This window comes from Perissodus microlepis, chromosome 6, assembly GCF_051167445.1.
Source record: "Perissodus microlepis isolate ML-2025 ecotype Zambia chromosome 6, ASM5116744v1, whole genome shotgun sequence".
Taxonomy (NCBI): Eukaryota; Metazoa; Chordata; class Actinopteri; order Cichliformes; family Cichlidae; genus Perissodus; species Perissodus microlepis.
This window is the reverse complement of record NC_140466.1, coordinates 23,194,326-23,221,444: the sequence shown is the minus strand read 5'-3', so window position 1 is coordinate 23,221,444 and position 27,119 is coordinate 23,194,326. Positions and strand designations below refer to the sequence as shown.

At 40.5% G+C, this 27,119-nt stretch overlaps 2 protein-coding genes across 3 annotated transcripts; one reads left to right on the top strand and one right to left on the bottom strand.

Moving 5' to 3' along the window:
* The first annotated feature begins 969 nt into the window (after window positions 1–969).
* On the top strand, window positions 970–7,179 carry LOC146385698 (caspase-6-like). Its single transcript, XM_084931544.1, has 8 exons — window positions 970–1,058; window positions 1,334–1,378; window positions 2,948–2,990; window positions 3,087–3,230; window positions 3,844–3,920; window positions 4,104–4,279; window positions 4,369–4,510; window positions 4,985–7,179. The coding sequence occupies exons 1-8, from the start codon at window positions 980–982 to the stop codon at window positions 5,218–5,220; spliced, it is 942 nt and encodes a 313-aa protein (XP_084787670.1). The 5' UTR covers window positions 970–979; the 3' UTR covers window positions 5,221–7,179.
* A 95-nt stretch (window positions 7,180–7,274) lies between these two features.
* On the bottom strand, window positions 7,275–26,251 carry LOC146385697 (calcium uniporter protein, mitochondrial-like). 2 transcript variants are annotated; one of them, XM_084931543.1, is made up of 8 exons: window positions 25,906–26,251; window positions 12,473–12,542; window positions 10,306–10,473; window positions 9,244–9,348; window positions 8,933–9,093; window positions 8,582–8,785; window positions 7,912–8,028; window positions 7,275–7,685 (listed from the first exon to the last, which is right to left on the bottom strand). In XM_084931543.1, exons 1-8 carry the CDS (start codon window positions 26,011–26,013, stop codon window positions 7,608–7,610), a joined length of 1,011 nt encoding a protein of 336 aa, XP_084787669.1. In that variant the 5' UTR covers window positions 26,014–26,251; the 3' UTR covers window positions 7,275–7,607. The 2 variants fall into 2 exon arrangements, with proteins under 2 accessions (XP_084787669.1, XP_084787667.1); XM_084931541.1 differs by having other exon boundaries at window positions 10,306–10,476; window positions 25,906–26,249.
* Window positions 26,252–27,119: the final 868 nt, after the last annotated feature.

Below are 27,119 nucleotides of genomic sequence, written 5' to 3'. Positions count from 1 at the left end.
TCCTTTATTTGTCCAGAAACAGTTTGAAAACAAATTCATTCAAAATGCAACCAATTCAAACAGACTTGGGGAAACATTCATTTCATGCCATTAGTAATGCCTGTACTTGTCATAGTGTAGTAATTTGCCCATTGTTCCTCTTCCTTGTTTCCCCAGTGTTCGAGCTGAGTTTATATTTTTTTCAATTAATGTTTTAATTAATTGTAATTAGTAATATTAAAGGTGTTACTGAAACTTACATCACAGTAAATGATGCAATCTTCATATTATTACTGTACGAATAAAGATATAGAACTTTGCTGTAGTCTAAAGATAATATCGGAAATTGTAATGTGTGTTTGTGTATTGACGTGAAAGTGATTATGTGTTGTTATGCATACCGTTTCCAACAGAGGGAAACAGAGATTCATTTAACATATTTCCAATATAATTTCCCCATATCTCCTAAAACTGCCAAACAGGACATTATTACAAAACTGTGTAAAATAAGGCGGTCAGTATCCAGTTCCTTATACCATGAGAAAAACGGAACATATGATGAGTTGGCAGTGTTTGCACATCCCCCCTGCCCTTCCACTGAATGTAGCTGAATGCGATGGTAAAGCTGTGACTTGCAGAAGCATCTTTTTAATTTGTTACCTGTCATTCGTTTATAAATATGTGGACCTTTAAATGTCTCAAGAACAATGAAGTGTAGGCTTTATGTTTTTAGTCATGTATGAGATGAGGCTCGTAACATAAATCTGGATTAGGCTTTTAGCCCACTTAATCTTTTACTTTCTTCTCGTGCTCTTGTCGTTGTTCGTGATTTGGTAGTTGCCTGAACTTGTTCTATTACAATGTTGCAAACACGGAAATACTAGTCTTTAAATCTTTGAATGACAGATGCGAGAGCCAATAGGTGAAAATCTGAGCCAATGAGATTACGGTGGGCGGAACCACACCCTAAACTCTTTTTAGGGTGGGCTTTACGACGGGGATGTTTTCTTCTCACGGCGTTAGTCCGAAAAAAAGACGAACCGTGAACATGTCTGACAAGCAAAAAGACGACTGCGGAGGTAATAAATTTGCATTTTAAAAAAATATTAGAAACAGACAGGTGACCTGTTAATTTGAAAGCCGAACAATACGTGCAACGCTACTAAGTTTCGATCTACGCTGAGCTCAATGTATTTTAAACTGTTTGGTATGCTCTATTATAAATGCTGTCACACATTTACTATAAGCGTTTCTTTAAGTCAGTCACCACGTTAGTACAAAGTGTGTCAGGTTTTCTTAATGTAATAGCAATGAAGTCGGGACTTCACTGCTCCTCCTTCTCTGACTTTCCTAGGAAGTGTTGCCACAGACAGCAAACCAACAGGTGAAAGCAAGCAAGGTGAGTATTTCCTACCGTGAAGTATATAAAAAGTCTAAAATCTTTTTTAAAACATGAACGACAAAGTACTTGCTCATACTAAAAACAAAAAGTGAAACACTAAAAGCTGTAAAGTTGTACAGACAATGTAATAAAAGTAATGTTTTGTTGCTGGTGAAACAAACAGGGCATGTAAAACAGCGTGTAATTAATCATCAGCTCAAAGATTTTTACTATCGCTTTGATAGCTGTACCCCTCAGTCCAGGTCAGGAAACTGCTTTATGGCTGCTTTATACCCAACATTATTTCTCCTAATTATCAGTGTTGGACTTCCAGGTGTACTTCCAGAGTTTTTGTTGCTTGCTTGTTTTGTATTCAGCTGTGAGTTTATTTATATATGTGAGTAACTAATAACAAAAGCAAAACATCTAAAGTGATGGTAAAGATTGCCTCAGAGTCAGGTTATGGAAATAAAAATGAGCAAATTGCCCTCACGGATTCACTTTAACAAAGGTTTATTTATATAGAACCAACAACAGTCACCTCAAATAACCTTTTACCTTCAAATACACCCATTCTACCTCATTTGCACAAATACTCTGCCCTATGTATCTGTAGGGTGGAGAATAGAGCTGTTCCTCTTGGGCTTTGTTCTTTTAGCAGCTTTTGCTATGTTTCTCCACCCGTCACTCAGCCATTGACAGCTGTCAGGACTTTGAGCGGATGGAACAATGGCTGCTTGACCCCCACACTAGCAGCACTTGTAGCTGTACTCTTAAACAAAAACAAAAGTCTGAAAAGCTAAATCCTGCTATGGATAAGTCCTCTGCTGTGTTTTCTTTTTCCTTTTCCCGCATGGTTGGAGGATGAGGGTGGCTCCTCCCTGTGCCTGTTTCTGCTGGAGGTTTCTTTCTGTTACAAGGGAGTTCTTCCTTCCCACCACTCAAAAGTGCTTCCTCATAAAAGATAATTTGATTGTTGGTGCTTTCTCCTGAATACCGTAGGGTCTTCACAGTAAAAAAAACACATTAAGGCAACTGTTGTTGTTATTTAGCTCTGTATAAATAAATATATAAATGTATAAATATATTTATAAGTATTTATAATATTTATAAGTATTTATAAATATAAATTGACTTGAATTGAATTGATTTTCACTACACAAAAGGTTTCTCAATTACAATATTAAGAAACCTAATTTCCTGTATTGACAGGATATTAGAAATATGTTAATGGTCAAATTTATCTTAATTATTTTAAGACGTTTGCGTGTGGAGTTAGTGAGGACAGCCTGAAGAAAAGGAACAATTACACAACTATGATATTGTCAAGTGCATTATTGATGCAATACTGAGATTTTAAAATATCACGGTTGTCGTCTGTGCTCGGTTTATTCTAACACTCTTACTGGCGCATTAAGCAGGTAGTTACTGGCACAGTACAATCTAGGATATTGTCATACATGTGTTACTACTTTCTTTCCAATATCATGTTTATCATTAACACTGGCATGTTGCAAGCAAGACTTGCTACAGCATTATTATTTTGTAGTTATTGCACTGGTTATTTATGCATGTTCTTTTCAATAGTATGCACGGAAAACCAAACAGAGACCGACTCCTTCATCAGAAGGTAAATTCTTACTTCCACGTTTTGTGGCTGTTACTTGAAATTCTCACTTAGATTATTGCGCTGTATTCATGTGCCCAATTTTCACTCGATATTCAGCTACCTGGATCCTGCAGAGGAGTACAAGATGGGCAACAAACGACGAGGTCTTGCACTCATCTTTAATCAGGAGCGCTTCTTCTGGCGCCTGGGCTTGAATGACAGAAATGGAACCAATGCTGATCGTTACAATTTGGAGAAAAGGTACAACTTCTAGCTACCTGCTTAAGAAAAGGAAATTGCATTAGGCTGCGCTTTCATGGCAGGTTTAGATCTATTCTGTGGTAATATCGTGTAAGAATTTCAAATGTTTTTTTCCTGGTTATTAAATGTTATTCTTTTCTCTGTTGGATTGCCCTGAGGCTGAGTTCTTTCACCGCGGTGCACCAGCGAGTGCCAAGGACAATATGTGCGCTATATTTTTAAGTTCACAGAGAACTCTGTGATTGTTTCTCTCCTGAATAGTGATGACCCTGATCACAATCCCCACTACAGACTGTGATCGTGGCCCTATAGAGGTTGATTTCACAGTTGTCCAAGTTGTTCCTACTGCATCAACAACTGAAGAGATGCTTGTGGATTTTAGAAAGAATCCTATGACCGTCTCTCCTGTGGTGGTAATAGCTGATGCTGTAGAGTGTCTGCAGACGCAGAAATATTGAGGCATTGAAATTTATAGGACTCTGAAAAAGGTCCAATCAATCCTGATCCAAACAAACCCTTGTCTAAAGAATTTATATTGCTCATAAAGAACAATAAAAATATTTTTGGTCCTTGATCTGTTAAAATAATTGACTCATTTTCACTTTCTGTTCAGATTGAAGGACCTAAACTTTGAAGTGAGGTGTTATGATAACTACAAGCAGGAGGCAGTCCTAGATGAAATCGCCAAAGGTACCCACATAATCACTTGTAACTCTCAAATAACTAGCATGCATCCAAGATGGACATAAAAATCATCAAGAAAATCATCACCGTAGTTTGATTTCTCCCATAACTCTTTGCTCTCCTGCAAACATATCTGCGTCAAATCCAACATACAGCTGCAAGTATAACAAGTACTTTTTGTCCCACTAGCTGCGGAGGAAGATCACTCAGATGCTGATTGCTTTTTCCTCGCCTTCCTGAGCCACGGAGAGGATAACCATGTTTATTGCTACGATGGAAAAATCAGTATCCAGGAGATCACGTCCATGTTCAAAGGAGACAAGTGCCAGGACCTTGTTGGAAAGCCAAAGATCTTCGTAATACAGGTACACACTAGCCGAAATCAGTCAAGTCTATTAGAGCATGTTAACTTGCTGCATTACCTTAGTTTAATGCTCCATCCATCCATCTCCAGGCATGTCGAGGAGAAAAACATGACGATCCAGTTACCCCTGCTGATGCAGTGGATAGCAAAGTAGAGGTGTTTGTGGATGCCAGTGCCATACACACGCTCCCTGCTGGGGCTGATTTCATTATGTGCTATTCTGTGGCTGAAGGTGAGTCTTCTGGGATTTGACTCAACCTTTTGCTTTTTATTTGGGCTCAGAGGAAATATCAAAGACACTGAACTGAGTGTTTTTTTAATCATAGGGTAGATATGTGATGTTAGAATAATAGTATCCTCAAATATATCTAATAGTTTCTTCTGTTTAATATAATTAATAATAATATAAAGCTAAAATGTCTCCACTTGGCTACCAGTGACACATGATTACAGTGTCACAAACTGTCCAGCTAGTGTTATACACTGTTTGTGTATTTGTATTTATATGTCTAAGCTCATTTATCGGTGATCAAGAGCTGGACCAGTGCCTAAATAGGTTTATTTTTCTTGATAAAACAGTACAATTGAGCCACTATAAATCCTGGTGTAAAGCATTTAACATTTCATAGCTTTCTAAAAATCCATACTTCTTCCGTTTGCGTTTTCTTCACCTTCCATATTAACTTTTCTTTTCAATATTTTTTAGGTTATTACTCACACCGGGAGACTATCAATGGCTCCTGGTATATCCAAGATCTGTGTGAATTGCTCCAAAAGCATGGTGATACCCTGGAATTCACAGAGTTACTCACGCTGGTCAATAGAAAAGTGTCCATGAGGAGTGTTCTGAGAGCTCGTGACCTACACGCTATCGGGAAGAAGCAAGTACCTTGTTTTGCTTCAATGCTCACCAAGAAACTTTACTTCCGACCAAAAAAGTAACACTGTCACACCTCAGTCTTTCAATAAGCGGGTTTATGTGGGTTTTTTTTTTTTAACTAGATAGGGCTTCTAAACAGGAATTTACACTTGGCACTAGATTAGGACTAAATGTATATAATTTTCTGCATCACCATCTGAATATGAACACATGCAAAGTGACCATCTAATGCAGTTTATTGCTTCATTCAGCGCCTGTTAGGCTCTATGGGGGTCATATGTAAAACATGTTTCTTTGGCAAAGAATTAGTGTTGTTCTTATGGCAAAATTTAAATAACTAAACAGTGAAAACGTGGTTTCCAGAAGATTAAAACAAACAAACAAATGAACTCTTTAATCTTGGTCAGACTTTCCCAGTTATCTCTGAATGCAAACCAATAGTTGGGATTATAATGGAATCCAACCCAACAACCCCTACAGTAACTGATATTTGAACTGTTGTTGGAAATAGAGATGCTGTTTTACTTAGCGAGCACAACTGTGGCTGTCTTCTGACTAAATTGAATATCCATCCATCTATCCATCTTCTCCTGCTTATCCAATTCAGGGTTGTCAGGGCCAGCTGCCATAGGTCGAGAGGCAGGGTACACTAAGCTGCTTATGACACAAAATATAACAAGATCTAATGAGTTTATAGAGAACATTCAATTGAAAATCAGTTGTATTTACCTCAGGCCTGTAGTTGTCTCTATCCATCTTGACTGCATTAGTAATGAATTAATTACAGAGTTTGGTGATATCAGCTGTTGAAACGACCACTCTGCTTGAATTTAACACAACTAAATGGCACTTATCTCGTAAGACATAAGGACCCAGAAATATATTTGTAAAACTCAGTAGCAATGTCCACTTTCAGGAATTATTTCCTGAGTATTAAAAAGAGTTCATGTGGGAATGCCAGGATGTTCAAGTTAATGGCTGAGCTTCACGTTTCTTTTGATGATCAGATTTAGTTCCAAACAAGGAAAATAGTTCTTAAATGTGATTTGTTGTTTTAGTCCTTTAAGCATAATGAGACAACTGACATTTAATTTTATTATATAAAAGAGAAGGCAGACATGCCTGGAGCTGGAAATGAAGAAAAGGCACTACAGGCCAGAGGAAAACTAGCAGAGATGTTTTGTTCTGGGGGACAGGGGTGTGTCCCCAAAACAGGCAACCTTAAAACTACTGTCATCGTTTAAATACTGCCATTGATGGCGTAGCTGTGTTAAATTTGGCATTCCTGTTAGTTTTTCTATCCCCGTCGATGTGGATTACAACCCATCTGTATTTAAATTATGATGGTTATGAATCAGTCTTTTTTGGCTGCTTCGTAAAACTACTGAAATTACTTTAGTAGTACAGAACGATGCCTTACTGCATGGCAGTACGTTCAGGTTGCCTTCTTTTATAACAAGTTCAAAGCACATAGTTTACAGCGGCCTTGTACACAGAGCTGTTCACCGGCTCAGCGCTGTCTGTGGAAGCTGGAAAACTCAGGGAGTCTGTTTCACGGGTTTTTGAGGATTTTTTTTTTTTCAGCCAGACAAATATTTTCCAGTTCATCTTCAGAAATAGGCGACATGCAGTGCATTCCACTTAAAACAGGAATTTCTTAGTTCTTAGCTGGAATTTTCCGGTGGAATGCTCCTACTCATCAGTTTCATTATTATCTCACTATAAGCCTCAAGTAGCCAACACTTTAACAAACTGTCCAAGCACGACATAAACACTGTGTTTCCTTAAGCCTTACTGCTTTACAAAGGGATTTCATGTTCTTTATGTGTCAGTAATTTATAGTACATTTACTCCTGCATATTTGCACCTAGATGACAATACCAGTGTGAAAAGTACCTCAGGGAGGAGGGTGTGTTCTTTAAAGTTGTACTTTGGACCTAAAACTGTGTCACGTAGGTGTGGGTGTGGGTTTGTGTGGCGTGGGCGGGGTGAATATGCCAGAATACACAACAATGCTGTATTTGTGGTCATACTGTTGTGATCTTGTAGGCCAATAAGACTTTAGTTACTTTACTTGCCCTCAATAAAAAGGTGTTTTATAAAAATCTTCATTGCATTTGTGTTAGAAAGTGCGTTTGCATTCTTTATTTAATAATCCTGTAACGGCCGCGATGCAGATTTAATCAAAGTGCTTCACAATCACACAATCAGACCAGGAAGACACCAGATTCAAATGGGGTTTGGGAAACATTTCATTTCATTAGCAATCAATCTTTGTTCTATTTTTTTTTTCTTTTGATGATATAATTGGCATCATTATTAATACTTAAAGAAAACAATTTCATGGATTTGAGATAAAAAGATGCTATTATCAAAATAAAGCAGGAAAATTAGTTTTGTTTTTCCTCTGTTAAAGTTTGAGGGACCATCATTCATGGCTTGGCTTCATTTATGGCTTTGGCTGGATTTGTTCAATTGGTAGCTGGAGTTGGGTTGGAGATCTCAGACGCCTCAGGTCTTCCTCCACCTGAAACGCAGAAAACAGAAAATCAAAGACTGTAAAAGCAGTTGTTCATACCTTTTGCAGGTTTCTGAAATAAATTTATCAGAGCTTTTATTTTTGGCTGATATTTCCTTTAATTAAAAAAACAAAACAGTTCCTTGTAGATTTGTTTAAGAAAAAAACAAACACATTCAGTAACAGAGATTCTGACTATTTAGTCATTTATTGTAAAACAAAACAGTCAGCCAACCTGGGCCAGCTTGTCTTTGAGTTCATTGTATTTTTCCACGTTGAATCTCTTTTTCCTGGCCCCCTTATAAAAATAACGCAGGAACTGCCTGTCCTGGGCGTCTGGGTATACATAATCCTGTAGGAGAGAACAAAGTAGGTTAATTATTTAAAAATATATCTGCACACATGACAATTTTACACAAATGATCACTAGGTGTAACTATATTTTGTTTTTTAACATCTAAAGTGTAAGATCAGCCTTCTAAAGGAGGTTATTATCATTTCTTGGGTCTAGAGAGTTGGGGTAGATTTTATGGCTTTTTCCAGACTATTAACTGGGCAGAGAAAATAGATGTATTTCCCAAAAGAATATTTAAAAGGAAAAGCATTTTGAAAGTCAGTGAAAGTTCTGGTACGTGACTTGCTGAGTAATAGGTTCTAACTGCTAGTTGTCAGTTACCCTGATAAGAAGTCAAGTTGAGCCATATTACTTATTTACACTACAAACAGCCTTCACCCCTTCAGAGCAATACAAGACATCTTTATTGTAGCTTCCATGTTGTTTTCACAGTCCACAATATATCGCACGCCCAAGTCTGAAGGTGCAACTTGTGAAATGGCCTTAGGAGCACCTGTCATCTACACCTAGAGGAAAACGGTGAAGTCAGTCAGGTGTCTCTGAGTCTTACCTGTTTGGTGAGGATATAGTAGGCGAAAGCTGCCATGCTGGTCGAGTAGGTGATGAAATACGTGACGGGCTCCATGACGTCCCACGAATAGACCCACCAGGTGAGCCAGGCCAGAGCGCCGCCCTGCACGGACAGCAGTGCCAGGCCAACATACAGAGCCCTGGACGTCTGGAAGTCTGCTTTACCGGACAGGTCTGCCTTCATCTGTCACCAATAAAATGCAGAGAAAAATGGGTTACCAAGTCTTTAAGGCTGAAATGTCATCATTACCTTTAAATGAAGCTTTCAAGAAAGTATAACAAGGTACAAAGTAATTTCATGGGTGAGTGGTTGTTGCAACACATCGATTACCTTCTCCAGAGGAGAAAGCTCCTGTTTGAGGTTGTCCAGTTTCTCCAGGAGCTCCCTCTCCTTCAGCAGCTGGTGTTCGGGCTGGTGAAGCGCCGTGTGCAGCAAGTGCACGACATGTTTCATGTCCTCCAGCTCCATAGCGTGCTCAGCAGATGCACACACTGCAACGGAGGCGCAACAGGGCAGACAACGAGGAGAAAGTAAAAGTGAAATATGAGAAGAATAGAAGATAATAACCACATTTTATCACCAGGATCAAGTGTAATTGGAAAACTGCCAAATGGAGAATTTATGAATGGAGATAAATGTACCCCTTTCAGGAGCGCTGATATTATAAACTGCATTGTTGATGACAAGCTGAAAGTCCTTGTCCAGCAGGGCATCGATCAGCGTGCTGTTGGCAATGCGCTCCCCATCTGTCAAAGCAAGTGCTGAACTGAATTAACTTTATCTTTTATACCGTGAAAAAAAAGGTTTGCTGGCAGAGGGACAAAACAAATTCAATAAAACATGATAGCAACAAAAGGTTTATCAAATAAACCCCACGGTGATGGACAAAGTCAGTAATTTACAGCTTAAAGAATGTAGTTCAGCACTGCATAACTACAGTTCATGTATGGGAACGAGATCTGTGTGGGAAAAAGCTCATCTGCTAATCTCTGCTGCTCTGGTCTAACATGTCCCGTCTTCTAAAGTGATAAAAATCTTTGCCACAACCTGCCTCACCTGTCTCCTTCATGGAAAAATACACTTTTCACAAGTTACCCTTAAGGTAACTTAAGGAGGACTGCATCAGATACCCTTCCTAACCCCTCTGGTTCCCATACCAACTCAGATGTGAGTGGCTACAAAATGATTAGAAGTTTGAAAAGGAAGCGTGGAGTACTGTTACAGAAAATTGCCCTATTTTTTCCACTGTGTCAAAACATGGCACGCTCAAGGCAACACATAACTTTGGTGAGAGACACAGGTGTGTGAAGATCGTGTAGACCAGTGTAACCTTGTGCCACTCCCTCCTGCTCACTGAGGAGCCACAGAGGTTTGCAAGACTATCTGCATGTAAAATACGCTGCAGTATTCCCCAAAATTGCACGGTTTATGAATTTCTTTTAAAAGCAATGATCTGTGCTGCAAGATCATAAAACAGACACCGCCCTGTTTTAAAGGGCAGGGAACAGTGACCTATTGTACTACAAACAGCCACAGTTACTCGCAGTGGAAGGTGATTAACTGATAACTGCTCAGTGTAAATGTGAAAATGAGTAAATGATTATTGTGGAGGCATCTTGCTTGACTGGCTATCGTTCATCCTTTTTGTGCACAACCCGGCGAACCAGACCGACTGCACCTGTTGCATACTGAGCATGTCTTACCTTTAGAGAGAACTGAGGCGGTAGCTCCTGGGTCCTCTTTCTGCAGATCGCCGATCAAGTTGCCCACGCTCATCAACATGGGCCTTAAAAAAAACAGACACTTCTCATTCCTGGATGGCAAGGGGACTTCCAGAACCAAACGCCCATGTTTGTACTTCAAAGATGCATCTGCTGCACAGTGAAGGGGGTGGGGGTGGGGGGGGGGTATGGACAGTTTGAGTGTTAAGTTTTGCATTTATTATTCCAAATATGTGCACAGATAAGGCCAGTCTGACCACCCACAAGTAAAGTGATAAAAATCTTTGCCACAACCTACCTCACCTGTCTCCTTCATGGAAAAATACACTTTTCACAAGTTACCCTTAAGGTAACTTAAGGAGGACTGCATCAGATACCCTTCCTAACCCCTCTGGTTCCCATACCAACTCAGATGTGAGTGGCTACAAAATGATTAGAAGTTTGAAAAGGAAGTAAAACAAGACATAGTTTTAATAATTATAGACCAGTATCATTGCTATCACAGTTTTCTAAAGTGCTTGAAAAACTCTTTGCACAAAGATTTGATAGTTTCATTGAAAAACATCAACTGCTAAGCGAAAGTCAGTACGGATTTCGACGGAACAGATCAACAGCAATAGCATTAATGAATACTATTGAAGACATTTCATCAGCAACACATCATAATAAATATACTATAGGGGTATTCATTGATTTAAGAAAAGCTTTTGACACTCTGCAACACTCCATCTTGATTTCTAAGTTAAGAACTTATGGTGTGAGAGGAATAGTATTGAACTGGTTAAGCAGCTATTTAGATAATAGGTTTCAGTATGTGCAGTGTTTAGGCAATTCATCTGATAGAATGAAAATAGAATGTGGGGTCCCTCAAGGTTCTGTTTTAGGACCAAAACTTTTTAATTTATATATAAATGACATTTGTGATGTGTCAAAAATGTTGAATTTTGTTTTGTTTGCAGACGATACAAATTTTTATTGTTCCGGAGAGAACTTGAAAGAATTGGCTAAAATTATGGTTATTGAAATGGAAAAAATTAAAAAATGGTTTGATGTAAATGAGTTATCACTGAATTTGGAAAAAACAAAGTTTATGATATTCGGAAACCGTGTAAAGGAGGAAGAGATAGTATTATCTATAGAGGGAGTATTAATTGAAAGAGTGACAGAATTCCGTTTTCTGGGTGTAATAGTGGATGACAAGTTAACATGGAAATCACATATTGAACATGTTAAAAAAAAGTTGGCTAAAAGTATTTATATCCTGGGTAATGTTAGATATATATTAGATTACAAGACAATGAGAATATTATATTTTTCATTGTTTCTACCCTATCTGAGCTATTGTGTTGAAGTATGGGGGAATACATACGTGACTAATATGAAACCATTATATTTATTACAGAAGAGAGCGCTTCGAATTATGCATAATGTTAAATATAGAGAACACACCAATAATTTGTTTATAAAATCGAAATTGTTAAAACTAGAAGACATAGTGAAATTACAGACTTTAACTATTATGTTTAGGGCGAAAAATAAAACACTACCTCTTAAGTTACAAAGTTTATTTGTATTGTGTTCAGAAAATGGGGACGGCAGAAGGAAGTTTTATTTTAAGCACCGGTTTGCTCGAACCACACAAAGGCAAATGTGTCCAACAGTCATAGGCATAAGAAACTGGAATTCTCTCAGTGATCATCTTAAGTGTTGTATAAATGTTTCTCAATTTAAAATCTGCTATAAGAATAAAATGATAAACCAATATGAAGAAGTTGAAAAGAATAGAATTTAATTGTAGAAAAATGATCCTTTTAGTTTGATATTTAGTGGTATTGCTCATTGTTGAGTATATTGTTCTGTTTGCTTTGTTTTGTTTTGTTATGTGCAGAAAATTGTCATAGTGTAATTTTGGTTGCCTACTTGTATTATCACAGATAGGGGGCAGGTATCAATAAGAATTTATTCTTCTTCCTGCTCCTTTTCATGCATGGAAACAGTGTTACTTTAATTGAAAGGAAGGTTGTGTATGGGAATGCATTACTGCTGTACCATGTGTGAAACAAAAAAAAAAAAAAAAAAAGTCACAAACCAGGTGCAGACGTGTGACATAAAAGTTCAATATTATGTGGATGTAATAACATCATATTACCACTAGAGGGAGCATTTGTAGCGTAGAAAAGAGCTGGATAACTTCCAAGCGGAGGCCTTCTGTGCTGAACCTGTAAAGAAGGATATGAAGGGAGAATGAATGAAAGGAAAGAAATGACTCAGTTTTTTTCTTTGTGTTCTCACGTACACACAGACACACACACACAGACACACAAACCCCGCCCTCGGCAAACTGTCATGTCAGCAGATGTTGGAGACTAAACAGATCCACGGAATACTAAAAGGAAGCATCCGAACAACCAAAAAGAAGCACTTGGAAACCTTCTGCCACAAGCCAGTTCACAGTGGTGCTTAATTACACCGTGGCTTCCTAATATGCTTTTATGTCACAAGGAACAAACTGATGCATGACTTTAATTATTTTTGTGACAATGGTATTAAATGCTTAAATGAAAAACAAGTGCATTTGTAAATATGAGACGTACTGTCACACAGTGAGACCTCAGGTTTCTCCCAGACTCCTGAGTATGGAGAACACATCCACTGAGAAGTTCATTATTCTAATCAGCAGGAGTACTTCTTTGTCCTACTCTTGGCATTCACTGGGCGTAGTCCTTCTGCCGTCTTTTTAATGCACGCTTGTATGCCTACACAGTGCAGGTATTTAAGTTGCAAGCATAATTTAACACACTAAATACTAAAGCGCACTAAATCTGACCACAATCTGCACACTCAGAAAGTCAGAAGGGTTCCCGCTTGGATACATCTTCATCCCACTAATGCCCAGTGATGCTGCAGACACTCTCCCATCCCTTGGCCTTCAAGCTGGGAGTTTGGTCAATCAATATTACATTAAAGAAGAACAAGGGAGCTGTCCGTTTTCATGAGAGGAAGGGGGCAGGCAAGTCTCCTATCACAGGAACATAGACACGAAGAGACCAGTTGTGCCGTTTCTCACGCAGCTTTGGAGTGAGCGCTTTAAGAGGGAAAACGTTTTAAACGAGCAATAAGTAACACGCACTTTAAGCTGAAGCTTAACCTAAAACTTTTAGTACCGCAGTGGTTCAAGCAAACTGTGAAAGTGCTTTAAAAAGTTACTGACGGTTTCCGGTAATGGCGGCTGGCTGAAAGGACGTGCCCACTTCTGCTCCGCTATCTTTCTGTAAAATCCTGAATAATACTCGTTTGTTAGACATTGAACGACACCTAGGACAGCTGTGATGCCTCTCTCGCAAAGGAAACCCGGGAAAACCATTGGTAGACCGACTCAATCGAAATTATCTGACTTCACTTCTAAGTTGAACTCTGAGGCTAGCGGTGAAGCTAGCGTTAGCCGTGAAGATGGCGAGACTAATATCACCGCTAGCCAGGCGGTGGAGGAGGGAAATGATGAGCCGACTGAGAGGGAAGAGACGGCCGAAGGCTCAGACGTAATACTGGCGGCTATTGCAAGCTTGAAATCCGATTTTTCCTCCAAACTTGATGGTATTTTGTCAGCAATAGAGACCGTGAGGAAGGATGTTAATGAGTGTGCCACGCGGGTCAGCGAGGCGGAGGCCCGGATATCTGTAGCAGAAGATAGCATTACCACCTTGGAAGCAAAGGTACGGACTCTTGAAAATAACAACAAAAACCTCGAGGACAAAGTGCTGGATCTGGAGACCAGATCGCGACGATCTAACTTGAGACTTGTTAACCTGCCCGAGGACGCAGAAGGAGAAGACGCGTGCGCTTTCTTGGAAAACTGGCTACCGGAGGCTCTGAACTTGGCGCCGCTACGAACCGCTCTGACGCTGGAGAGAGCGCATCGGGTCGGACAGAAGAATATGTCAAATACCGCTGCACCAAGGACTATGATCATGAAGTTTCTAAATTACAAGGATAAAATGACCGTGATAAGAGCTGCCAGGGCAAAGGGACAGATTCTTTTCAAGAATCGCCCGGTGAGATTTTATGAGGACTTAGCGACCGGAGTGCACAAAAAACAGAAAGAGTTTGACGCCGTGAGACAACAGCTTCGCTCCATGGGTATCCGGTACGGCATGATTCCTCCTGCGCGACTGATAGTGACACACAACGGACAGTCCCGCATCTTTAACCTGCCAGGTGAAGCGGAGAACTTTGTGAAGGCTCTGAGGTCAGAAAGTGGACCGGGGTGAGATGATGTAATCATGGTCATACTACAGTGTGTTGGCATGGAGGGATGATTACTGAGCTTTAAGTTTAAAAAGAAGTGAGAGGGAGAGAGAGAAAGGCCAGTTTGTTATACTTATTTGTTTATTGGTCCAGAGGCTCACAGCCACTATTAGTACCCTGATTTTCTTATCGTATTCAATAACGAGTTTTTTGTTTGCATAGCGGGGTGGGGTAAGGGAAAAGTGTTCAGGCACAGTCGGTTGATCCTCACTTTTGGGTGGAACAACCTTTAGCTGTTAGACAGGTGCCAATATGTATAGGGGGAGGGAAATGGGTGCCCAAGTTCAAGTTAAAGGGGCATATTCAGTATTCATTGTTATGGATGTAGTTTTTGACATTCAGGTATTATTTGTTTCTCTGTCCTTTAATATTTCAAATGTGTTGGGAAGCTCATTCAGTGTTGTATGTTATGTCTGGTGGGATAAGAATTAAAATTTCTTCTTGGAACTGCAGAGGGCTACAAAAACTGGAGAAGGTAAAACAAGTAATGTCTAGGCTGAACTCTATGCACTCTGATATCATGCTGCTGCAGGAAACGCACCTGTTGTCTAGTCAAGAGGCGAAGATTAGGAGGAGGTGGCAAGGCAGTATATATTCTGCGCCCTTCACTTCTCAGGCAAGAGGTGTTATGATCTTGATCCACAAATCTATACCATTTCAGGTGACAAGGGTTATTAAAGACAAGGCTGCGAGATATGTTATTTTACAGGGCACACTTATTACGGAAAAAATAATCCTGATAAATATCTATGCTCCAAACATTGACGACCCAAAGTTTTTTCATAATCTTTTTCTTACAGTATCATGTCTGTCTGGTAGCCTTATTATAGCAGGGGATTTTAATTGTACGTTGAACCCAGAATTGGATAGGAGCTCAGGTATTGATCTCTCTCATCCTAAAAGTAGGCAAACTATTCAACATTTTATGAAAGAACTTGATCTGAGGGATATTTGGAGGGATATGAACCCTAAGGTCTTAAAATACTCCTGCTATTCACATACACATAAATCATACTCACGTATTGATTACTTTTTAGTTTCTGCCAATTTGAGTTATAAAATAAAGGACTGTCACTATGATAATATTTTAATATCTGACCATTCGCCAAACTCGTTAATATATGAAGATTTGAGACTGAAGAGAGATCCCCCTAGGTGGAGATTTAAACAAAAGTGGCTCCTAGACTCAGAATTTATATCTTTCATAGATAACCAAATAAACATTTTTTTTGATACTAATAGGGATGAAACATCACCCTGCTCAAGATGGGAAGCTTTTAAGGCCTACATAAGGGGTCAGATTATTAGCTTCACAAGTTATAGAGCAAAGCAAACTTATCAGAAAACAAAAAAGTTGGAGGCAGAGATTGAGATGCTTGAGGGAGAATATTTTCAAAGTTTTTGTCCAAGAGTCCATCAAAAGCTTCTGTTACTAAGAACACAGTATAATGAACTTTCTGCTTCTAAGGCAGCCTCACATCTCTTGCGTCTTAAGCAGACATTCTATGATCAAGGGGAAAAGCCCGGGAAATTAAAATGTTGGTGGTCCTCTGCAGTTTCCTAAATTAATCTCTTTTATACTTGATCTTTAATGCTGTGTGAATTGTACATTTGAGTTTGTGACTTTGAACCATGCACAATAGTGTAACCGAGTTGATGTTGAGCAACCCTTGGAAATAGAGAAGCTTATTATTATTATTATGTTTGTTTTTTTTTTTGGGGGGGGGGTTTGTGTTTTCCTTTGTTTGACTAAGTTATTATTTACAGGTCATATAGTTTGTACTTCCACTTAAATGTTGCTCTCTAACATCTTATAAGTGTCTGATTTGCAAGGGAGGGCGATTGACTGTTATACAATGATTTAGCTGCCCTGGATGTTTCCTTTGCTGTGGAAGTACTCCAATTTCTGTATGTAATTTTGAAACGCAATAAAGATATTGTTGGAAAAAAAAAGTTACTGACAATTACCTAAAACCTCAGGATACAAGGGCTTGTGTATCGGTTATGTATCACACAATGAAGAAAAATGTGGACAGCAAGAGTGAAGCAAATTGATCCCATGAGTCAAATTCGAGTTGCTGCAGATAGAGATAGAGAGCAATTAAGGGCTGCCCACACTTGCGGTGAAACCAATATGAAGGAGCCTTCTGTTTGATAGCACACACTGAAAAATGTCTAAAAGCTGCAGTGCACCGGGTAAGGAAACTCGAATAAGCTGTAGTGTCAAATTCTCAGCTTTCTTATCAGGACTGTAAAAGACGTCGAATTAGTAGAATGAACAGGAACATCGTCAGATCCTGACACTCCCTCACTATAATTTGCCCGTAACAAGTTAAATATCCATTTACAGCGCGCCTTCCCTCCATCCCTTATAGAGACCATCTACAACATATCCTCTACAACATATCCACTACCCCTCCTCTGCACACGTCCGAACCACCTCATCCTTGCCTCTCTTACTGTGTCTCCACCCTGCACAACCTGACTTTCATTCCTCCTCTCTCCAGCGTATACTTGCTCCCTACTCTCACTACAGATCATAATGTTGGCTGTGAAAATCTTAGTCCACGGAGACTCCTGCCTGACCTTACCTGTAAACCTGTCCTCCACCAATGCAGACAAGGAGTCCCACCCCTGCTGCACACCTCAGCGCTGTCTCACTGTCCTCATATATGTCACGCATGACCCTTTCTGCCACTCTTGACTTTCCTCAGACAATACCACACTTATTTAGCCTTTAAATGTTCAAATATACAACATTTGAGAGGCTAAAAACATACTTTTGCTTCCCTGCTAACAACTCGCCCAGAAAACACTGTGGGTAGACCCACACAGCATGCTGTAGGGCAGTCCACATTAAACCACAGGTAACCATTTGGGCCTGTATGGGTATGTCCACAATAAGACCATAACCTATAGTGAGGGACAGAGCTTCGTTTTAAGGGCTCACAAGCGAAAATAGATCAACAAGTGGCCCAACACACCCAGAGAGATTTAATATTGATAAGTGCTTTGTGTGCTGTTTTCAGGCGCTGCCAAATTTGACTTTTCTCCCAGTCACATTAATCCCAGAAAACATAACCACGCTATCCAAAGTGGCCAGAAATAATCTAGTTATTCTGTCACTACAGAGTTAACCTCTGACACCAAACACCTTCCCAGCATATTTAACAACAGACTAGGAAAACCTTTTACTTCCCACCTCTGCTCCAACAGTCATTGTGCTTCATTAAACTGAGAGTTGCAGGCATTCACTGCCAACACACACGATAGGTGCTTGAAATAAAATGCATTCAACACTAGACTCGCATTAGTAAACAGTTCAGGCCAGAAGTGGTTTAACGGCCGGTGTGAGCGCAGCGAAGGTTTTTGCACTCTTTGCGCATCGGTGATCTGCTAATGTGAAAACAGCAGAGCTGAAGTTAAGCATTAAGGATGAGGACTGACTGTTTGCTGAATGGGTGTGTGTGTGTGTGAGAGAGATCACTGACCGGAGACAATTCAACAGCTGAGTGCCTACAGGCATTTTATATTCTGTGTACACACGTTACCAATCCCATTTTTAAATCAACACAACGTGGCTACCATGGCAGATAATACAGCTTCAGGGCTATGTGATGAATAATAGTCCACTTCCAAAGCCATGCTCTCAGCCCTCTGTTATTATAGGCTCTAACACACTGCATGATGAATACTGACCTTCGTTTGTCTCTTACCTTCCTGTGGCAGCTACAAAGAAAAAAAACATTAAAGAACAATTTGGGAAAACCGAGCAACATTTACAGGGTGACAGATGACCTCCAAAGTAGATTGTAGGGTTTGAAACTGAAAACTGAGGCCCAAATCAAATGTTTTTATTTACATTTTCAATTTTCACGTTGAAATAGGCAGTGTTTGAACATGAATATCTCAAAAACTATTACAGTCAAAAGCCTGAAATAACACATGGCCTTTCTTACCATAAAGAAAATGGATCAGAGCTGTAATCTGGGACAGAATGCCTGTTAGTGTCATTCTAATTTAACCTGAGTTTTCCAGCTCTTCCAGGACATTGTGCATGCCTACAAAGATTGTCTGGGAAATGAAAAACGTGCACATATGTAATACAATTACTTCTTAATTATAATTACAGTTCTATCTGGAAACCTTTCTCTTTGGGTTAGACTATCTACTGATATTCTGTTTCTGTGGAACAACTTGACATATTTGCTCAATCCAGCATGAAAACTGAATGAAGATTTTCTTTATTTTTGTATATAAGAATTTAATTTAAATTTTTTTTCATTTTGCATTAGTGTTCAATTACAGGTCCTGGTTCATGTTTATGCTATCTTTAATAGTTTTTGAGACATTTATGTTCAAACATAACCTCAGATTATTATTAATTATATAGATCCAAATATCTCTGGACCGTAAAGTTGTTAAGTAAATTGTAAGCGGCTGAGCAGAAGGTCCCACGATGATTTGTAGCTGTCAGGGGGTCAGTGACTGGTCTCTATGGCTGTGTGACTGAGGCTTTAGCGATCAATTTCACAGTGGCTGCTCACAAATTCCGGCAAACACTCGCCAACCAATCAACAAATACACATTTCTCAGTTCCACTGACCCAAATTAATGGAGTTTAAAATTGGCAAACAGTTATCAGCTACAGCTGCCTGTGCTGGCATCCACCTCCACAGCATCCACAGCATGCTTATTTCTCCTGCACAGTTTGACATGTTAACATGGTGGCATATGAGGATTGAAACTCCCACTTTGGCTTCATTTTCACTGAGCTCAAGTTTTACTTGAGCTACTCTAGTGCAAACGGCCGGACCCGCCCATAGCTTATGCAGCACACATACATGACTGGTTATCCCATCCTGCAAGTTGAAGACTGTAGTGCCTGAACAAGCCCACACATGACAAACACATGAGTAACAGCTAACCGAATGCCTCTCATGGCACAAAACACGCCTGACTCGGAGAAACGATTGGGCTCTCTGCTTTGGCAGAAATTGCCATTGCCTAAATTTGTCTTCTTATCAAAACAAAACACACTTCCCTGATACGCAGCGCATCAATATTCAGAGCGCAGAGTGGTCGTTGTCTATCTATTGTCCTTCACACATTCCTGGAGCTGCAGGGAACATCACTGCACATCTGCCCCTCATCACCGAATCGTTTCATCCAACTGTTCTTTCACAGAACAATCAGCTGAAGGTGTATTTACGCCGTGAGCTAAGCATTTTTTATTTATGTCACGCAAACAGGGAAGGAGGAGAGAGAAGCCGGGCGGTGAAAACTTGGGAATGTGGTGACAATCTGCCAGCCTCTCTCCTTCCTCACGCAGAGGCTGTGGCTTGCTGCTCCAGTAATGATCGCCGTCTATCGCCAGCCTCATTTTCCCTGCAGTCTTCCATCAGTTCCCTCCATTATCAATCCTGTCACAACTGAGCTATGGCCTCCTAAAGGAATCGGCTCCCACTCTGGCCACAGATTTGATATTGCCAAGCAAAGGGGAAAGAGATTTTTGCCGTCGCATAAGGAATCATAAGAGAATAACTTACAGTGTCTACCCAGCATGACCCGAGGCATAAAGAAAAATGAGCGAGCGTGATAAACTACGGCTGCCAGGAGGAGAAATTGAATTACTCTGTGTTGCCATTATGATTGAGAACAGCCAGCACTCTGGCATGAAAACGATTTGCATTGAACCATTTATCTTCTCCTACTCAGTTAATGATCCGGATCGCTTAAGAGAACAAAGAGAAGGTGGGAAGCGGGAAGAAGATGACTGCGGGGTTGGTGTGCTGTACGAACATGAGGCTGAGGTTGTGTTTCATGCAAATACAATGAATGAAACGTTTTGTAACACTATTAAACAAATAGCAGCACACACACACAAAAACAATTTCTCCAAATCAAAAATGGCTTCTGGGAATACAAAGTGAGCTTTAAAAGGAAGGCGCAACAAGCAGAGCGTTCCCATCTGCGACCACTGTACAACTACACTAAAAAGGGCGGAGCACGCACTCACATTTAGCCCATTTAATCTTACAGTTAGTCATCTCTCAGTCCAAACGTCCACATTTATAACCAACTCATCATTCCCCAAGCTTATCTCAGCAAAGAGTGGTACAACTTTCAACCCTGAATGCCACAGAGAAGGAGCTGAATACTGAAAAACATGGAGGAGGAGGAAAAAACAGGAGGGCAGAAATTAAGGAATTCATGTGGTCCTCGCAAAGGTCCAGAACAGACGGATCTAAAAAAGTTGATTAAAAAGGAGCAGAAAAACAAACGCAAAGCCGATACAAAAAACCCTCTGCGTGATTCACATTACCACTTTAGTGACACATGGCTTAGCAATGCTTCATCACAAGGTCACAACAGGACAAGAACAGCCCATATAGATGAGTATCTTGTTGGATTAAAAGCTATACTGAGTTTACTTATTAAACCCTCAGTGAGAAAAATGCCCTCATTTACACGAGGATTGAAGAGGAGTTTACTTGTGACTATAAACACCAGAGCAACTTTCACTACGTATCACACACAGTGCAGTGCTCTGATGGGCTGTTATCACAAGACAATAACAATGCAGGGTCAACACCGTCACACCCACTGTGCACATGCTTCTGTAAAGACAGCGGCACCATTACCATGGTATTAAGCGAGCTACTGGAATGTTCCTTTGACTGGATGTGCTTTAAATCTGTTCTAAGTTTATCAGCAACTGTTGTGGCACAGATTAGGAATAATATGTTTTTTTAGCTTTATGTGTATTAATGCTACTGTAAAAATATTGATTGAACTGAGAACTATTATTATCTAATTTTAGATACGCCTGTAGATGTGGTCAAGCTGAGCTGCTGAAGTTCAAACCCAGAATCAGAACAGAGAAGAAAGGTGGTTTAAATGACTTTGAACGTGGCATTGTTGTTGGTGCCAGGTGGGCTGGTCTGAGTAGTTCTGAAAATGCTGATGAGCCATCTCTAATGTTTACAGAGAATGGTCTGAAAGAGTAAATATACAGTGAGCTGCAGTTCTCTGAGAGAAAAAGCCCTGCTGATGCCAGAGGTCAGAGGAGAATGGCCAGAGTGCCGATTGCTGACAGGAAGGCAACATTAACTCAAATAACCACTCGTTACAACGAAGGTATGCAGAAGAGCATCTCTGAATTAATACAACGTGGAACCTTGAAGCAGATGAGCTGCTGCAGCAGAAGACCATGCCGAGTGCAACTCATGCCGGCTAAGAACAGGAAACTGGCTGCAGATTGGAATAACGTTGCCTGCTGCAGCATTTGGATGGTAGGGTCAGAATATGGCATAAAGATGGTAAATGTTTGTATAGCGCTTTACTAGTCCCTAAGGACCCCAAAGCGCTTTACATATCCAGTCATCCACCCATCCACACACACATTCACACACAGGTGATGGCAAGCTACATTATAGCCACAGCCACCCTGGGGCGCATTGACAGAGGCGAGGCTGCCGGACACTGGCGCCACCGGGCCCTCTGACCACCACCAGTAGGCAACAGGTGAAGTGTCTTGCCCAAGGACACAACGACCGAGACTGTCCAAGTTGGGGCTCGAACCGGCAACCTTCCGAATACAAGGCGAACTCCCAACTCTTGAGCCACGATCGCCCCCGATAAAGATGATGAAAGCATGGATCCATCCTGCCCTCTTTCAATGGTTCAGGATGATGGAGGTGGTGGTGTTATGGTGTGGTGACATTTTCTTTACACACTTTGAGGCTATGGCCTTCCTGTGTACTGTTGCTGACCATGTGCACACCTTTATGACTGCAGTCAATTTGATTTATTTAAAACATTTGATTATATGTAAAGTCAATGTGTTTACTATATAAACATAAAAAACTATGTAGGTCTACAGACAACAAAAAGTACAAAATGTTACAAAGAATTCCCCCAACCAACCATAGAGCCTGCATCGATGCCAGTGGCCCATCTACTTAATAAATTCTATGTTGTTCTATGTGCAATCCACCAGCTGCTGATGGCCGAGCCAACATAACACAGAGGGAGGGCATTAGTGTAATGGCAAATGTGTTATTTTTGTACATTTGTGATATTTTTATTTTTTTTTTTTTACTTAACAGCAAAGTGTCAAAGTGACACTGACAACGACTCTCTCTTTTCATGTTTGACGTAACACAGTTTAGGAAGCTCTTATGGTAACAACATGTTTACTGTTTCACTCCACACACGAATTACGCAAAGAGAGGCGTGTCCGTAAAGACAAATTACATGAAAATTACACGTTTTTTTTTTTTTTTTTGCTTCATTTATCTAGGGCCTGTTGTCATTCATTATCTGATCATTTTCCAATTCAAACTTTTCTATTAGCTCAACTTCTTTACTTCTCTCAGGTCACCCTGCCCCACCTTTTCAAGCTGAAGAAGTGATGTTGCATAACCTCTGATGACACCTTGCATAAACATGTAATTTTTCCCCCCTTAAGAAGTAAACTTAAGAAACTTGCTGTCTGACATCACATCATGAAAACGAGTTCTAAAACTCGCTGCACTCTCACCAAACCACAGTACTGTTCTTTCTACACGTTATTGTATTGAGCAACGGCTTCCTCTTTAAGCAACGCTGGACCACAGATGACGAGATCAGTTCTTGATATCTGCTGAGCCTTCTTACAATTAACAGTCACTTTATTTGTTGCCCTAATGAATACAAGTATCTGCACCTGGCATGGCCACACTTGGTTGTCAGGCTTCTTCAAATTAGATTTTACAGTGTTTGCCTGCCCAGTGCCAAGACAATAAAAAAATGAGCAAATAGTTATGCCTAATTTATCCTACCCCGGTTGTGTCCTTTACTAAATTCCCAACTGCATGATGCTCAGCGTGGATGACACTGTGCATCCGCCAAAGGCTGATTGGTCAACTAGTCGGCCAGAGCAGCGGCGGACTTCACCGGGAACGGAAGAACATTTTTTAGAAGTAGGCTGCAAACAAACTCACTTGCAGATGACTTTATCATGTGTCCTGCCATTGCGCCTCAAGGGCTGTTCAAACAGACCCGTATTATAAATGCTCCCAAAAGTCTGACGTCTCATTTTAGCATTCCACACATATTCAATACACTAAACTAATGCTTTTGCGTTTTTTCATCCTGCTTAGCCCCATTGATTCAGCACTTTTGTGGACGCACAGAAACAACGCTGATATCGATTCTCTCATCTGAATGTGTGAAACTGCAAACAACTAACAGCGAGCAGCACAGGCCAGTCGGGTTTCTCTCAGCCCTTTGACAGAAGCCAAAAGCCTCCTGAGAATTAAAACATCCTTGTGTTATATGTTTACCTGTATAGCATTACAGCAGTGACAGAGAAGCCCTAACTCCCTGTCACATCTCTGGTGAAACTTTTGCAAAAAGGTGATATTGAATGTTTTGTCTCTAGTGGAATCTCACCAGGGAAAGGCTTGTGTTACAAATTCATAAAAGACGTGGCCTGAATATGAATATCGCCCTATAGATACCCAAAAGAGATCATATCTGAATTCTGAGCAACTTAGGCCACAGGCTGCTCACAGTGCTTAGTAGCTGTACGTACTCTTACACGGTGGTTTTGAACTGAGGATTTATGTGAACCTAGCTTTCTGCTGTCTCATGTACAATCTTCAGAGTGACCTCTGCCTCCTTCACTCAATCAAGTCCTCTGATACACTGCATTGGAAAGAATCTGATTAAAAATTGGCAACTCGCTGTGTGGATTCTAAAAACCAGATCTGTACATTTGCATGCAGCCATGCTCTCTGCTTTTCTAAGTGCATTACATTCCTATTAAAAACATTCTGTGGCCCAGCTGCTTCTTTACAAAAGACACTTTCACTCTGAATGCCCCGGTTTTGGGAGGTAATGTAATTTAGATTCTCCTCTGAGGTTGATACGTTTCTGGCTGGGGAAAGAAAATTACAAAGAGCAGAGAAACGGCCCATTTTATAGTCTAACTGAAATCTATCTATCGCTCAATATAGGCCGGTCTACAGAATGAAGAGGTTAAAGACCACAAAACCTTTGTGGCAGAGCATTCCCAGTCTTTATTGTTTCACTTCCTGTCTTCTAAACTGCCAAATAAAGTGGAAAGAAATTCTGAAAACGACTTTACAAAACACACTAACTCTGTTCTTTTTGCAGCCGATATGAATTGTATTCTTTTTGCTGAAACATGGGTTGCTGTAAGGATTTCGCTTACTGAAGCTCCACTTTTATATACGGTCCAGTCTAAAAATAAAACTCATCTTAGTCATTCTGGCTTGTAGGAGTGAGTCACTGCATCCTGCCCCTCTGACAGCTTCCTTTTTTTCCCAATCCAACAAACTCTATCTCAGCATCCATCTATGAAGGCTCTGATTGCACCGAGCAAAACAGAAAAAAACAAAACAGTGTGCACTGTTCTCCCTGCACACTCACAGATTTGAGGCACCTTAATTGAGATCTGCCTGCCTGCTGCTGAGCTGACCAAAGCAATTTCATGCAGCGGGCGATAAAAGATGTGGGCTGAACTGGTGCCTTAATAAAACTGTGAGTAAAAGCTTCACTACAAAAAATAAATAAATGAATAAAATCTCAAGATGATGCTCTGATGGAGCGTGGGTTTTCACTTTCTGCAGCATTTCCCTGCTGCACTATTTCCTGACTGTGGGCTGGACATGTTTGTTGATGGGTGATGTATAGCTGCATGGTAGTGCTGTGGGATATTGCAGGTCCAATACCAAGTAAATACAGGGCCAGTATTGCCAATAGCGATACCAATACCAATACTTTTACTCTATCATGGCAGGTTTTGTATGGGTGAGCAGTGTCTCATGACTTATGGGACGAATCATTGTCCATTGAACACATTTTAATGATCACTAAATCAATGTGATTTTTACTTTCCACAATAAATACCAAAACACCTTTCAGCTTTTCATATATTTTGAAACAGTTTTTAATAGCCTGAAATTTTAATCTACCTCTCCTTAAAGCACTTAATAAATCAATAAATCTGAAGCTAGTAGCACAGTATAGATCCTATCACTAGTATCGATCAGACACTTTTGGTATCGATAGCCTCGATATTTGGATCGATCCTCCCAGATCTTCTGTACAGGCTCCGCAGGCATAGAGACGACAGGAAAATGAAAAAAAGTTTTTGAGAAGCGCTCAAAATAGAGACAAAAACAGCGTCTTGTGCTTCAGCAGGAAGCCACGGCACACTTTACACTGTGACGCCCACGAGGGACTCAGAGTACAGCGTTTATTTACCTGGTGTAGAAATGTAACCGGGCGAGCGGGTCTGAGACCGCAGCGTAGGGTCTGAACACTTCCCGCGAGTCCCGTCGCAACTTTGCACACCGCCCGCACCGTAGCCATCGTCAGCCGGTAACCGTTTTTAGCCGCCTCGCTGGGGCATGCCGGGAGGAGAGAGGTCCAGGACGAGTACCTCAGAGCTCCGCGTTTCACTTTAAAACGGGCTGCTGTCTGTGCGTATAGCAACAGACAGAAGGATCGCTACGGGACCTGGAGGAGGAGGAGGAAGAGAGCAGGCTGAGCTGCATACCATTTCCTCCTGACTACACCCGCGCGCTCTCTGCCAGACTCCGCTTCCTTTGTCCCCCACCCCTCCTCTTTCTTTCTGTTGGGTCTGTTTTGCATGAAACAGCAAGTGGGAAGCATATGCGCCTGCCAGGCTCACGGGACGGTAAGCCGACATCCCAAACATCACCCCCTCTCCTCTCACGAATCATCACTAGTTGGTCTGATCACTAAAATAACAAATTTATATGAGGCTTATTAGGGCTGGAGCCGTTGTAACGTTACACTTTGAAGTCTTCATAACTTCAAAGGGTGAACTTGGCCAAGAGCTCCACTTTAAGCATGTCACCCACAAATCGATTTCCTCTGATCCCACGTTAAAATAGGCCCTTAGAGATAAAGCGAACTTTCTAATCACGGTGTTACATATGAGCAAGGACTGCATTTCAGCTGTCAGCCAACAGGGGGAGCACTTACACACAAATATGTGTCACTGACATAAAGGTCAATGATGCGCAATTCTTTGTTCTTTCAAATGCAAAAATGGATAATGTCAGAAGTTTCAATCTATGAGGTCAGCATTTGTGTGCAAAATCCATGTAAGCCAAAGATTCAGGCCTCAGTCTGCTGAAGCATTTAAAGACAGCTCTTTAAATGTTTGGCTCTGTATGCGAGCTTCTTTCTGCCACTGTGGGGGGAAAAGCTATCTGTAAGTCAAAGTGTATGCTTATTATTTTATTAATTTACATGTAATAAGTCCAAAATGTTTACTTGTACAGAAATTAGAATCAACTAGTCAAAATGTTGCAACAATAACTTTAAATCGATTGCTCTGGGCAAACAATTTGAGTCTGTGTCTGTGAGTGTAGATATCCCTGATATGGACAGGGTTTGATATGGAACTATTAGGTAGGATGTGATATGAACTTATACAAAGAAGCTCC